The sequence below is a fragment of the Chiloscyllium punctatum genome, chromosome 12, assembly GCF_047496795.1.
Source record: "Chiloscyllium punctatum isolate Juve2018m chromosome 12, sChiPun1.3, whole genome shotgun sequence".
Taxonomy (NCBI): Eukaryota; Metazoa; Chordata; class Chondrichthyes; order Orectolobiformes; family Hemiscylliidae; genus Chiloscyllium; species Chiloscyllium punctatum.
Window position 1 is genome coordinate 32,276,011 of NC_092750.1, and position 15,055 is coordinate 32,291,065.

Genomic DNA, 15,055 nt, shown 5'->3' on the forward strand with positions numbered 1-15,055 from the left:
AGGAAATTTTCTTTCATTACTAAAGTGCAAACACTGAGTTTAAATCAAGTGATCCCTTCTCTAACTGAATAAGCTTTATCAGAATTATCCTGGGGATTTCAAAAGACCCACAGCAGAATTTAGGACAGCTTTCTTGTCCAGGAACTCACTTCAATGTGTACCACTGAAGAAAAAGAACGGTTTCATCATTTTGAGGCTTTGTTCTTCAGATGAAAACCAGTGAGCTCAAATTATACCCTTAATCCCCACCACCCTGCCACAAATACTGAGTAATCTAATCACTAAACCCTCCCAGCCTGCATGCATTTCAGGTCCATTGTCTGTGTAACCAAGGTTCTACATCATTTGTTGCAGAATGTTAGAGATGTATAATGTTAGTTTGAATGTTTACCTTTTCAGCATGCTTATATTTGGGTGGCGCACCAAGTTGGATGTCTTCAATATTCACAGTTGATGCACTTTCCACTGGCTGCCCTGGGGTAAGTTTCTTGCCCTCCAGGATCCGACATTTGATTGTTTGAATAATTTCTTGCAGCTTATCTTTTGGAATGGCCTTGCCATGCCAATTTTCTTTATCTTCAACACCTGAAAATATTTGAAATATTGAAGGCTAATACCATATACATCCATAATGTCAAAGTCAAAAAGAATAACAGTTTGAAAGTCACAAATCAATATCCTGGTTGAAGTGGTGTGATATACCATCGAGAAGCTCTGCCTCTGATCCTCGAATTGTTCACACATCATTCAGGAGATACTCACTGCATATCAAACATAATATTTAGGATTCAGCATTCACATTGAGATATATTTTCTGGTCAGTAACTCTGACTTTCTGGAATAATGCGACATTACTGATGGGAAAATTTGGGAAGACTTCCAATTTTGAAACTCATCCATGTCACATATCATGCATTTTCATTACCAAGTAAATAAATGCAGAAGTTCCAGACTGAAATAGGCCAAAGTTTTTCTTGTATGTTATCTTACAATTCATTTTGACTGTCATACTTGATTTTTTAAAAAAACTGTTTACATTGGTTTTGGGGGCGGGGGGGAGGTGGTGAACAGAAGAGCAAACCGAATTTTTCTTTTACAATATTATTGATTGTATCAACATCTGTGACAGCTTTTGTCACTGATGGGAAAACATGGTATCAGAGTAGGTTGTTAAATGTAGATTAACCTGAGACCTCTCACCAAAATGGAAGCTCCAAATAGAATTTTCTTTTTCTAATTTTATAGTTATGAGACTTCAAACAAGCCTCAAAGAACAACCTATATTAATTTAACGTTATTGCATTTATAAAGTGGAGGGGGTATGCTCTCTATTGAGGTTCTCTTCACCTGTTAACACATGATATTATTTGCCAAATGATGTGGCCCTGGATCTCTTTGCTCTTATACCTCAAAATATAAGGTGCACTTATTTGACCTGCCAAAACTTACCACTTCACAATTATTGATATTGAAAATTGATGGTATTTCTGATCACACACATGCATATACTATTCTGTACACCAGTAATTTCAATAGATTCCATTCTCTCTATTCAGTTTGTTCACATTGCTTTACTAGGTATTCACAATCAGTTCTTACTTCCCAAGCAGCAGTTGTGAATCTTACAGTAGCCCACAGTCCTCCCAAAATATGAATCTGCTTCTGACTTTTTTTTTGCCCTGGGTTTAAAGTCTCTGCACACACTGAAAAGCCTACTTCTCATCAGCAGCTTAACAGACACATCCCTTCTGAATTTCCATACTTCCAGAAATGTATTAATTGCAACTTCTGCTGCTGAATGATGTTCTGACCTTCACACAGCAGAATGTGAATTTTAGACTATAGTATCAGGTAATGTCCCAGTACACGTTTTCAGTGAGCATGATTATCACGTTCTGATTTTTGGGAAACAAAAATACAGACAGTAGTTCATTTACTTTCACTTTAGTGCATTGACTAATTCTCTAAAACAAAATGAAACAGTTCCATACAAACCAGTATGTATTCAGTATACCTTCAATGCCTTTTCCTTTAGTGGTCTTAGCAATAATAACACATGGCTTGTTTTCGACCATGGTGGCCTGCCAAAAGGCTTTGCAGAGTTCATCAACACTGTGCCCATCTACCACTTCAGTAGTCCAGCTGTACATAAGAGTTTAGAATTCATAATTAAGCCATTACAATTCAACTCAAACAATAATCTGAGCAGTAAAACATAAGGAAAGAAATGCATGATACCATTGTCGGTTTCCTGTTATACAATGTATTTGTACGCAAAAGAAAATACATACTATTTGCAGTAGAGGCAGTTTAAAAACAGACAAAATGGAAGTGAGTTCAGTTAAAAAAAAAGCTCTTTGGCAGATGCAAATGCAATTGTCTTTAAAGAACACAAATAAAGAAAGAAATAATTATTTGCTAAATCTGTACCCCTGCTAATCATTCCATCTCTACCTTGTCATAATCTCAGCATTCTATCTGGCTCTAAAGGAAGTTCCTGACTTCTTATACTAACTGTCAGAAACACACCCTTTTTAAAATTCATTCATGGAATGTAGTCACCATTTACTATGCAAGCATTCACTGCCTGAAGGGCATTAGTGAAATGGATGGATTTTTAGCAGTAGTCATATGTTCACTGAATCTAGCATTTTATTTTGCTGACTTTAAATTTCACCAACTGCCATGTGCGATTCAAACCCATGTCCTCAGAACATATGCTCGTTGCAGGATGCATGGCAAAGCTGATTTTGTCTGATCACATTATGATTTTCTAAATGCTTCATTCAGTCTGTGTGTTAAAATAAAACAATTGATTAATTATTTAGGATCTAACACATTCTAAATTACATCAAATTGCCGAGGCCAAGGACCTGCACATTAAAGGAATCATTAAGAGAGCACATTTAGCAATCCAAGGAACTGAACATCAAGTATGCCTTCATCAAAGTATTTAAGTCCTTTATTTGAATCAATAGTGAAGTCATAAAGATACGAATAAGATTAAGTGGTTAAAAAGTATATAGTGGAGAATGTATACATGCCATAATTTCTACCAAATGGTCAGGACGTGTATTTGTAGCGGATCAACATAAGTTTACATACCTAATTGATTAGTCAATTGCAGAATGGGTTGCTGTGTTGGAATAATGTAGTCAAATGTTGAGGCCTACAAATTCCAAGGAACTCTTTTGGTAACCACTGTTCTTTTCAGAGCAAATTTTGCATGGTTTAATTATAAAATTTTCTTTCTTAACACTACCACTCACTATGAAAATGGTCTCACAAGTTTTCAAATCAGAAACATGGCAAAAATATAATAGTGCTAACATATAAGACTGTAGGATTTAGGAGCAGATTTAGGCCATGAGTCCACTCCACCATTTAATCATGGATGATATGTTTCTCAACTCAATTCTCCTGCCTTTTCCCCATAACCCTTCATCCTCTCACCAAGCAAGAATCTATCTTTCATCGTCTTATATTCAATGACTTGGCTTCCACAGCCTTCCGCGACCATGAGTTCCACAGCTTCACCACTGTCTAGCTGAAGAAATGCCTCCTCATCTCAGTTTATGATTATTATTCTATTATGTGATTTGATTTGGTTTATCAACTTTCAAACCGCTCAAGAGAAAATCAATTAAAAGTGACATGAAAAAGTGATATTGCTATGGATTTTGCCATTTATAATTTATTATTTTTAAATTTAGAAATTTTATTCAGTGTTATTTCCCCCATAACCTATAACCTAGGTTCCTATTCAAGTATCCACAATTGAAAGGTCAAATATTACTCTTTGTTTACTCCTATAGCAGTCATCTCGTGAAATACAGAATATGAACTACCAAGTTGAAAACTTACCCAAAAGCTTCACAACGTTTGCGGTAGGCTTCAACTTTGTGCTGCAGTGGCGCAGGGTCACTTTGACCCAGGCGGTTAACATCAATAATAGCCAATAAATTGTCAAGTCTGTAGTGAGAAGCAAACGCCATTGCCTCCCAGACTGAGCCTTCAGATGATTCTCCATCTCCCAACAGGCAGAATACACGGTAACTGGAGGTTGGAAGGGAAACAAAATCAGTAATTCCACACGAGGTTAATATATTGGCTACCTCTGACTCTAATACTTTTATAGAATCCCTACAGTGTGGAAACAGGCCCTTCGGCCCAACAAGTCCACACTGACCTCTGAAGAGTAACCCACCTCGACCCATTCATCTACTCGATATGTACCCAAGTAATACATCTAACTTACACATCCCAAACTCAATGTGCAATTTAGCGTGACAAATTCACCTGACCTACACATCTTTGGATTGTGGGAGGAAATTAGAGCACCTGGAGGAAACTGAAGCAGACACGGGGAGAATGTGCAAACTCCACACAGTCACCTGAGGTTGGAATCAAACCTGGGGCCATGTCACTGAGAGGCAGCAGTGCGAACCACTGAGCCACCATACTGGCCTTAAAGTGGGCTACATTTCTTTCAGTTCCACACAAATTGAGAGATAATTTTGTGAAAAGACATGAGAGATCATAAAAAACATCCAAGTTTGGGTTTTTGACCATTTACAAATAAATGAAATATAAAACAAGGAAGTTGAAATTCTTCCTTCACACCATTTTTAAAATTGTGCAATTAGCCTTGATTTATCCAATTTAAATAAATAGAAATTTGAGGCTGATAGTAAACAAAGTCACGTTTCCTGCTTATTCATGACATCATACAATCCTTACATTACGGATGCAGGGTATGTCATCCATTGAATCAACACCGACCCTCCGAACAGCATCCCATCCTATCCCTGTAACCCTGCATTTCCTATGGCTAACCCACCTAGCCTGCACATGCCTGGCCACAATGCGAAACTTAGCATGGCCAATCCATCTGACTTGCACATCTTTGGACTGTGGGAGGAAACTGGAGCACCTGGTGGAAACCCACACAGACTTGGGAAGAAGGGGCAAACACCACACAGACAGTAGTCAGAGGACAGACTCAAACCTGGGTCACTGGCATTACAAGGCAACAGTGCTAACTACTGAACCACAATGCCGCCCAAGTGCTTATGCCCAAGCATTTTTCAATCAGCACTTCAGATTTAATAATATAATATTCTCATAAAAAGCCAAACACAAATGGCTGTTTCTTCAGAGTTGAAATGAAAATGGTGAACTTAATAACACCATGTGAATAAGGACAAACTTGTTCTTTATTTGGCATATTATACTGGGAGGTAACTACAGAAAAGAGTCAGCCCTAATGATACATCCTTGGAAATTGGTACACAATTTAGGTTACTCAATTATTAAAGACAGTACTGTATCTTAACATCATTTACTTTCTTGAAAAAACAGCAGATCATACCCAGAGACAGGATATGATCCATGATGGGTTGAGAATTACGAGTTTACACTTTTCAGTAAAACAATTATTTAACATACCTAATTAAGCGTTTTGCAGACACTGTTTTGGTCAATTTTGGGCTGTAATCATAACAAATGTAGTACCAATCTCCTGTTTATAATCAATGTTCAATGAATATGTAACACTATTGTAATGTTGTAACACTGCTGAGATTGTTGCAAGGTGGTTATTATGCAAAAATAAGTTACTTAACTCATCAGAACAAAGTATATAAGATGCTGCTTAGTTCTGTTTTGTTGAAATAAAGCATTAAAATCTGGTGCAATGAGCAAAAGAAAAGTACTATAATAGTCCCAAAAGGTCTCTTATTCATGGGTCCTTACCTTAATATGTTGCAAGAAGAAACTGTAAGCTCTTCAACAGAAAAGCTATCAAAACTAAAATAGGTAGTCACTATGACTAAGCAGATTTCCTTATTTTAAAGTGACTGGGTCTCATGGCAGTAGTTCATGCACAATAACTTCTCACCAGAGTCTGTTGTGCCAGGTTTGGGTCCCCATCTACTAACTAAAGTTGGTGAACTTCCAAAAGAAAGAATTGCGGATTTATTAACCATATTTTGTATGGTAATATTGACAAAGTGATGACTGAAACATTCAAAAACGTTAAGAGAGTGGAAGGATAAATGCAAACAAATTAAATCCTGAACAACACAATGTTCTGACACACCCTGGTCATCTCAGCGAATTCAAATATCAGCCTAAACATTCTACCCTCACCTAGCCACTTGCCCTCACTTAAAACTTACCAAATTTTTAACAGCTTTACAGCATTTTACTATTTCCTGCAGTAGTAGAGTTTGTAGTTATCATGGCTTTTATAAAGTAGCACAAAGTAACTTTTAACACAACATTGAGTCTAAATATTATGATGCCTGATTTAGATTTATATTAGAACAAAGTGAATGGAGCAAGCTGAAGTTAACAATGAATTGTAAAAGCAGCAAAAAGATTCAAGTATCCACGTACACAAATCACTAAGAATTGGTGCATAGACACATAAAGTAATCATAATGTCTAGCAAAACATCATTTTCAAATCTACTTCCCTTGAGAAAAGATTAAGTGATGGCTCAGATGGATAGAACATTGGTAGGGCCCACATTTGCAATACTGCACCATTTGGAAATATATATTGTTTTTTGAAGTGGATTCAGCCCATAGTTACCAGAATAATTGCTTTAAGGCTTATATTTTCAAAAAATATACATCCACAGATTTTGTTTGTGTGATTAGGTTGAGAGTGATCTGGTAAAGACATTCAGAATGATAAAATAAGACCCAATAGATGTTAATGGAGAGAAAGAATTTCCTTGGGCAAAGGAATCCAAAACAAAAGAGAATATCCTTAAAATCAGAGCTTTGCTATTTATGAGCAAATCAGAAAGCACCATTTCCACACAAAGCTGGTGCAAATCTGGAACTCTCCTTGCAAAAAGACAACGAAAATCAGATCAATTGAAGTTTTCAAAACTGAAACTGGTTAACTTTTTTTTTTGGTCAGGCAAAAAGGGGAAGGATCTAAATCAAAGGCAAGTAAATTGATGAGGAGGTCTGGTTAACTATAATCTATTAGTTGAGTGGCTTACGAAGGTCTGAATATCCTGCTCTTGTTTCTAAATTTGAAAAATAAAAGATCAGCCTTTCAGTTTAGTGGTCTTATAGTAGGTTTAAATTAACATAGAAAGAGAAAGGTAAGGAGTTTTTTTAGAATTATTCAATAGTGGAATGCAAAGTATTGTTACCACCCATCGTTAACTGCCCTTGCGAATATGATATGTCATCTTCCTGAAACACTGCAGTCCACATGCTGTACGTATACCCACAGTGCTGGTAAGAAGGGAGCTCCAAGATTGTGGGGTGACATGGTGTAGAGATAATGTCACTAGACTAATAATTCAGAGATACAGGACATATGTCTGGTGACATAAGTTTGAATTCCACCAAGGCAGATGGTGAAATTTGAGTTCATTAAAAGTTGAGTTCATTCGAATTTATTTCTGATTAACACCAGATTCAATAGTATTCCTTAGGAAAGGAACTCTTATCCTTACCTGGTCTGATCTACACATGACTCCAAACCCACGCAATATGACTGACACTTAATTGTCCTCAGTTAGTTCAAAGAACAATTCGAGATGGAGAAGCAAAAGAATTCCAAGTCAGTGTAGTGGGAGACTTAGAAGGGAAACTTATTGGTTGTGTTGCTCTCATGCATCTGCTACTCTTTATCAATTAGGTGTGGGGTTGAGGGATTTGAAATGTGCTGTGAAGATTGGAGATTGAAGTTTCCAACATGTCAACACATTTTATTTAAAACATAACATTCAATACAAACAGCAGATAATGGCTATTTTTGAGAGATAATGATATAAAACATTCACCTGGCTTTATCAAAATATTTCCCAGTATAAGCCATGCCAGCAGCAGCTCCTAGACCCTGCCCCAAGGATCCAGTAGCAACATCAACAAAAGCTAGTTTCTGAAAAGACACGAGAAGCAAAATGTGACTTTGAAACAAATAAAATAGAAAACAATACCCAAGTAAGCAGCCTTAGATAAATATCAATTGTATAAATAGACATAAATGTTTATCACTCCTCTCTCTCCCAACCCTAAAGAAGGTGTCAAGTATCTTAAGGTCTGTAGCGCCTCTTACTCTTCCTCGAGCTTTTTGTTTCCTAAAGCATGTTGTCATGGATTCAGAGAGCAGGCCCGTACTTTGAGCCAGGCTGTAAAGTTTGGAAAATCAAGGAGCAACACTCGTTGCTCCCATTTTCTAACATAATGCTGATGGTATGTCTTTTTTTAAGATTACCTTTCCTTTTCAGAACTCTTCTCAAAGTAAATTAATGCGATATTTTCTTAAGACTCACCGGAACAGGGTGCCCTTCAAGAATGGAACCCATTTTCCTCAGTGTTAGCAACTGATTTACATTCAGGTAACCAGCTTCTGCCCAAGCTGCATACAAAATTGGAGCTGCATGGCCCTGAAACACAGAAAATAGAATTTTGACACAAACTCCTTAAATATGCATTTTGCACTTTTAACTTTGTCATAGGTGATCAGTTGTGTTTTTCATGCCCAATTCTGTAAAATACTGGAATCAAAAATCAACACAGAAATTTCGGAATGCTTGTTCTTCCACCAGATTTCTAAGTGTCTTATGCACAAGCCTTGCTTGGTTGCCAAGAATTCTTTGCACAAAAGGGTTGGTTGCTCTCAATATTTTCAGCATCATTCCACGGACTTGCAGCCTGTTGAGGGAGAGATGGTAAGCTAGAAATTTGGAAGCAGCATCTTGCCCCTCCCTCAAAGAAGCAGTTTATTCAATCTGAAGGTGGAGATTATTTAAAAATTGAAAATCTATTTATAATCGTAATTTTTCAGAGTACAACTGATTACTTGGGGGATTGATTGTCAGAGACTTGTTTGGAGCCCATTTATACCAGGGAACACACTTAACTAAAATAAACTAGAACACAATAGGGTTTCACCTCCATGTGTTTTGAGAGAGAGAGAGAGAGAGAGAAAATGTCTCAATGGACGAGGAATTGTTAAGGGCATGTCTCAATGGATGAAGAATGGTTAAGTGACTTTGTCCTCTGGTGTTATATATTCACCACACTTTATCCCATGAGAAAGAATGAATAGAAGGCAAAAACAGATCCATTCCAAATTCCAACCTCTTTGCTGACATATGCTGTATAAATGCCCAGAAGTTACAGATACACGATTAAAGTTATGGCAATGCTGTGATCAACAGTTCAAATGCAAAGAGAAATTGATTAAGCAATCAATATGCTATAATTAGCACACATTATACAGCCAAATGTATGACATTATACATGGCACACTGCACTCATAACAGGGATCAAAATATTTCTTTCCTCACAACTGCAGCTCTTGAGGCTCTCCCAAGGGTGACCTTTGGATTTTCAGGGGCTACTTTTTGTTTTTCAAGGGCTCCTTTTTCATTCTCATTAACTCGTTCATTAGGTGGTATAGTTGCATTGTAATATCACTGCTGCACTTGAGCTGACATAATGGGGAATTTGAATTCACACAGAATCAGAATTAGAATAATTCAACAATATACTCAATAATCACCTTCCATTAAACTTAAAGCCACAATATCCAAGGAAAGCATTAATTTCAAACACAACTGTATTTACATTGGACCTTTCTAACTGGCCAAGATAGCAACAAATGCTTTTCTAAAAAAAAACTGACTCACCCATAATAAAAGAATCATTATATACATAATGATGGTAAGGGTCACTACAAAACAGTCACAGGTTTGTCTCTAAAACAGTCACTGCACTTCAAGTAATTCATAGCACATGAAACACATATGATAATGCACACAAATGTAAATCTTTATGAAATAAAACTGTTTTGCAAGAAATTATCTAATTGGCAATGTTCATCATAATAGTAATGTTCATTCTATTCAGGTCTCACTCCCCAGCTGTAGTGTCACTTCCTACTAACCCTCTGTTCAGACCTTCCAAAGACAGTAACTCCTGCCTTAGCTAATGGGGAGAATGGCTCAGGCCCTATTCAGTGAGGATGACCTGAACCATTTGTTCACCATGGAAACTTGATGCTGTAATATGGCACATCAATTCTATCCTGCAACCTCAGTCAGATTATTTCTCACTCTATATCATGTAAGCATGATTCTTTGGTTCTGAGAAGTGCCCAGTTTATCTCCAATTATCCTAGAATCATGCAAAAAATTGAGCAATATCTGAAAATAGCTGCTCATGTGAGTCCTATGCAATTGCATAAGCGGTGCCTGCAAGCAAGAAAATGCTGCTGTCAAGCCAAAAAGTCATTCTGTCGACTATGCAAATGAGATATATGGATTTCAGTGCCAGTATGATACAAGGTTACCATATACTCCAAAGACTGTCAGGCTGAGTCAAATAGTGTATCCCTTTGGTTGTTTGCAACAGGCAAGGGAATTACTGCACAGAAGCAATCCCTGCTTATAAAACTCAAAACTGTGTGCAATATTAGACATAGTTCTGTAATTGGATAACATTTGCGAAATACTCACAATTATGTGAAGAATTATGACGACAACCTATTTAAGATAGTCTATAGGGACTTCCAATATTGAGCAGTGTGAATCTGGAAGCTAAATATCTTAATACACATGGCTCTGTCCTTTATAGATAGAAAGTACATGAACACACAGCATGCTTGTTTCAACAAAGCAAATAGGTGGAAGTGATTTTCTGGTTAATTTTTCAGGGCAATGCCTCTATCAATCAGAATCTACTTGCCAACCAACTCAAATTCTTTTCCATTACAGTATAGATGTTGCTTTCCTTTCAATTGGTATTTCATGCAAATTATTACTATGGGTACAAGATGAAAAGCTTCAAAATGTCTCTTTTCAACAAGGTTAAATGATTTTTTATTTATTAATCAAAAGGTTGATGAACTGTCTATATAGTTACAAATGTTTCAGCTAAACATTTTAGTTGGTAGCAGTGCTTGTCCCTTTTCATCTGATAAGTAATTTCATACATAATACTTCCCTGAAAGGATTTTAACTGAACAATTATTTTGTATTTCAGATAAGATTCATTTTGAAAATCAGCACAAAGCTGTAGAGTCAAAATCCATGTGCTATAAATTAAACAGTCATTATGCACTTGCCTCTCATTCAAAATTTTAGTTATGTTAACTTTTAACAAGTAAATCTCAGATTATTACATCTTCTCAATTTACCAGTCTATACAATAATATACTAAATTTATAGGTCCGTGACTCTCAGGAAAGATTACAACGTTACATGTAGTACCTGCTTTCTTAGTCTCACCTGCTACAGATAAAACTTCAATGGCCCTTCCTGAATGGCAAATTGATAACTTCAGTATACAATAAATTTTAATGTAAAATTTGATGTCAAGGTATATTTGTAATGTTTACAGCAGCAATTCTTACCTTTGAGAGTACAAACCGATCATTGTTAGGGTTCTTAGGATCATGTGGTTTGTACTTCATGGCATGGAAGAATAGCACAGACATAATCTCGGCACAACTGCAGCATGATGTGGGATGTCTGTAAATCAAACAACATGCTGACACGTCACACAGTTCATGCTCTGTTATTGATGGTTCAATTCTGCAGCATTTCCTTTCAGAGTAAGCAAAAACTTGAGGTTTGTTTTATCTTAATTCAGCAACTCCTACAAAATATCATCCCAATAAACTGCATTCAGAAATGCAGGATATTTTTAAAATTTGCAAAACTGGAATACATTTAAAACTAAAATTATGTTGTAAAACTGTGCTGTATTGATTTGTGTGTAAAATCTTTGCAACAAGGAAAATCTGGGAATATACAGAGTATCAATAAGCTCATCATTACTTATTAAATCATAATAAATTGAAAGCACAGATTTCTGAGCACCTTTTAAACTAACTCTTTCCTTCTTTTCTACAGAGGAAATAGATTTTTCTTAGTATCTTAAACATACAAAAACAAACAGAAAATGGTATGCTGTAAAGTTTCAGATAAACTAAAATAAAGTTTTACTTTTAAGAAACAAAACAATAATTCAAATTACTTTAAGGCACAGGTGCCAACATTCCTTGGATTCATGACTTTCCCTTCCTAGAATTCAAACTTGTCAAAAATCAAACTTGTAAAAACATTAATTCAATCAAAATTAGTCAAAATATTTGCTCTGTCAGACTTCGATTTGCTAGCATCTGGAAGGAAATGCTGTCCAACCCCAGAGATATTATTCGCAACTAATGAGCAATATTTTAATTTGTTAAGTAGATAGAAACATTTATTGACTTAAACAGAAACTTCACTGGATCAATAAATTGGTGCAGCAAACCACATTACAACTTTTTTAGTCCATTCTTCTCATGCAGGTTAGAACACATTCCATGTTACTTATACCCTCAATTCCATCAGACAAAATCTCAAATGGAACTGAAATACTTAAACAAACTAAATGTTTATTAATATTAATGTTTAACATATTCAAACCTTAAGTAATCCTTTCATGCCATACTTAACCATATATCCATCAATTCTGCATCTTGTTAATGTGATCTATACCTGGAACAGTACATAGGCAATAAGAATAAAAGTAAAATATCGCCCGTTTTAAAAAATATGGGATGTTGACTTTGCTAGCTGGGCATAATTTATTACCTATCTGAAGTATCCTCTAGATGGTGATGGTCAGCCTTCATTCTGGTGAATATAACCCAGCAGCTAGGCCATTTCAGAAAGCACAAAGAGTCCAGAAGACATAGGAGAATGTGGAATCACATATAGGGAGAAACAGGTAAGGGCAGCAGATTCCTTACCCTAAAAAGAACATTGGTGAATAAGATGTGTTTACGTTTAATGTTTTCATAGTCACCATTACTGATACTATTATTGTATTTCAGCTTTATTTTATTGAATTTAAATTATGCTGCTGCCATGTTGGATTTTGAACTCAAATCATTAGTAGATGATCTATACTCTCAGCATAGCCACAATGTTACCATACCCATAGTGACGCCAGCATAAAGCACAGATGACCAATTATTTTTCTGAGCTTGCTTTTGGAATGGCAGCTAATAAGATAAGGTCCATGCTGATTCTGCAACACACTTTCCATGGTGAAACAACACTCAGCTTGCATAAATTAGCACATTTATTTTTTATCAGCAGTTGTAAACAGACTCTTTGAATAAATACTTCATTTCAATCTTCAATTTGGTTTGTATTATAACCAAACCTCTCAAAGAAATTATTTATATTGAATTATGCTCTGTGCCTCCTTGCTACTGGGCAGGGCAACATAATAAAATCAAGTATGTCCCCCTGTGTTAAAGAATAAATACAATAAATAACATAATAAAGATGGGACTGTCTGTAATTTGATATCTGGTCTGTGCTGAATTAGCATATTTCACTGGGTCAGCAGTTCCACAAGGTTCCACAATTGGTCTCAGCACCCTGAACCTGTGTTCTCAACCACTAGCAGAACTTTAAGGTCATCTAAGTGGCAAATCAAACATTGATTTGTTTGCTAATGAAATGCAACCACAGGTTTTTCTATTGACTAAATAGTTATCTGATTTTTAAAGAAATATAATTTAGCAATAAAACATATTCACAGTATATCATTGGAAACTTTAATGTCCTTAAAAATTTCAATTATTTTTAATATAGTACTAAAATACATGCAAATGTAAAAATACAGCCTTCAGAATGTTAAGTTTTGTTTTTATTATGGTGGGACCAGGTTTTATTTAAAAGAATGATTGGTGGCACATCAAGTGCAAAAGGTTGAGAACCCTGTCCTTGACAAAATACAGAAATATGTCAGCAAGAATTGCTGATTCTGATGATGATCCTGGAACGTCTTTGAGAAAGATTAGGAAAGCATAAGATTAGTCTTGGTGATCTTCATGACGTGCCTCATAAAGGTGATCGCCTACTGGTACTACCGCTTAACTATTAGTCCAGAGGCCCTAGTAAAAGGACCCAAGTTTCCATCCTGCCATGACGGATAGTGGAATTTGAATTTGATAAATCCCTGGAATTAGGAATCTAATGGTGACCATGAAACCATTGTCACAAAAACCCACCTAGTTCACAAGTGCCCTTTTAAGGAAACTACCATCCTTACCTGGTCTTGCCTACATGTGACTTCAGATTCATAGCAATATGTTGACACTTCTGGGTAAACAGAGATAGGTAATAAATGCTGGCCTGGCCAGTCATGCATAGATCCCATGAATTAATTTAAAAAATCAAATTTGAAACTAAATGTCATTAGCAGCAACATAGCGGTGGTGGCGGTGGCGGTGGCAGTGGCGGGGGGGGGGGGACAGCATCCATAATCACGAAGTTGAAACAATGAGGGGAAAAAAGTCTAAACTGCAAAATGAAACAGGCTTACAAACTGTACACTATACAATCTTCATTTTACAACAGTAGCCATTGTTTATGAATGATACACCTTTACCAATGATTGTAAAACCAAAGAAAAGGAATTAATTTGGAGATTTACAAAACACCATTTCTGCAGTATTTCACTGTTATATTTGGCATTTTCAGTTCTGCCTCCTTACCCACTTTTTCACTGTGGATCTTTTACTTAGAGTCCAAAAAGATAAAATTATTATTCTTGAAAGCCAGATTCATTTACTGAAGGCAGTCATTCCTTGACAGTGTATTTACTGGTATTGAAACTGTTCCAAAATAGACATTCCTTGACCACAGAGCTCGTAGACTTGTCAGTTAAAGACGTATCACGACTAAGGTCATTCCTGTTTTCACTTAACATTGGACACAAACAATGATCACCAGGTGGCAATTACGAATGATGCTGCTGGATAAACTGTAGCGTCCCCAATTATAATCAGCCCAGAGTTTTAAAATTAAAATTTTAGAATTAAAATTTGGACTTACTCAATGTGCCACTGGCAGGGAATCACACTGATTACAAGGAAACTCACAATAACACAGAATCCACTAAATATTCCATAATCGTATCATTAAATCACGCTTACCACCCCAGGGACAGGAAAACATGAGCTTCTACGAAGATGGAATATTGCATTAGACTGATTAAACAAGAATTGACGC

General features: G+C 36.2%; 1 protein-coding gene across 4 annotated transcripts in view; it reads right to left on the reverse strand.

Moving 5' to 3' along the window:
• The window catches only part of LOC140483760 (transketolase-like), a 57,373-nt gene that overhangs the window by 41,250 nt on the left and 1,068 nt on the right, over window positions 1-15,055 (reverse strand). For 3 of the 4 annotated variants that reach the window (XM_072582284.1, XM_072582287.1, XM_072582285.1), the window contains exons 2-7: window positions 11,392-11,509; window positions 8,306-8,419; window positions 7,814-7,911; window positions 3,865-4,056; window positions 2,015-2,142; window positions 392-585 (exon numbers count right to left, since the gene is read on the reverse strand). In XM_072582284.1, coding sequence (XP_072438385.1) covers window positions 392-585; window positions 2,015-2,142; window positions 3,865-4,056; window positions 7,814-7,911; window positions 8,306-8,419; window positions 11,392-11,509 — 844 coding nt within the window. Of the gene's footprint in view, window positions 1-391; window positions 586-2,014; window positions 2,143-3,864; window positions 4,057-7,813; window positions 7,912-8,305; window positions 8,420-11,391; window positions 11,510-12,451; window positions 12,524-15,055 lie in introns of all 4 variants that reach the window. The other variant, XM_072582286.1, reaches the window with a different exon arrangement.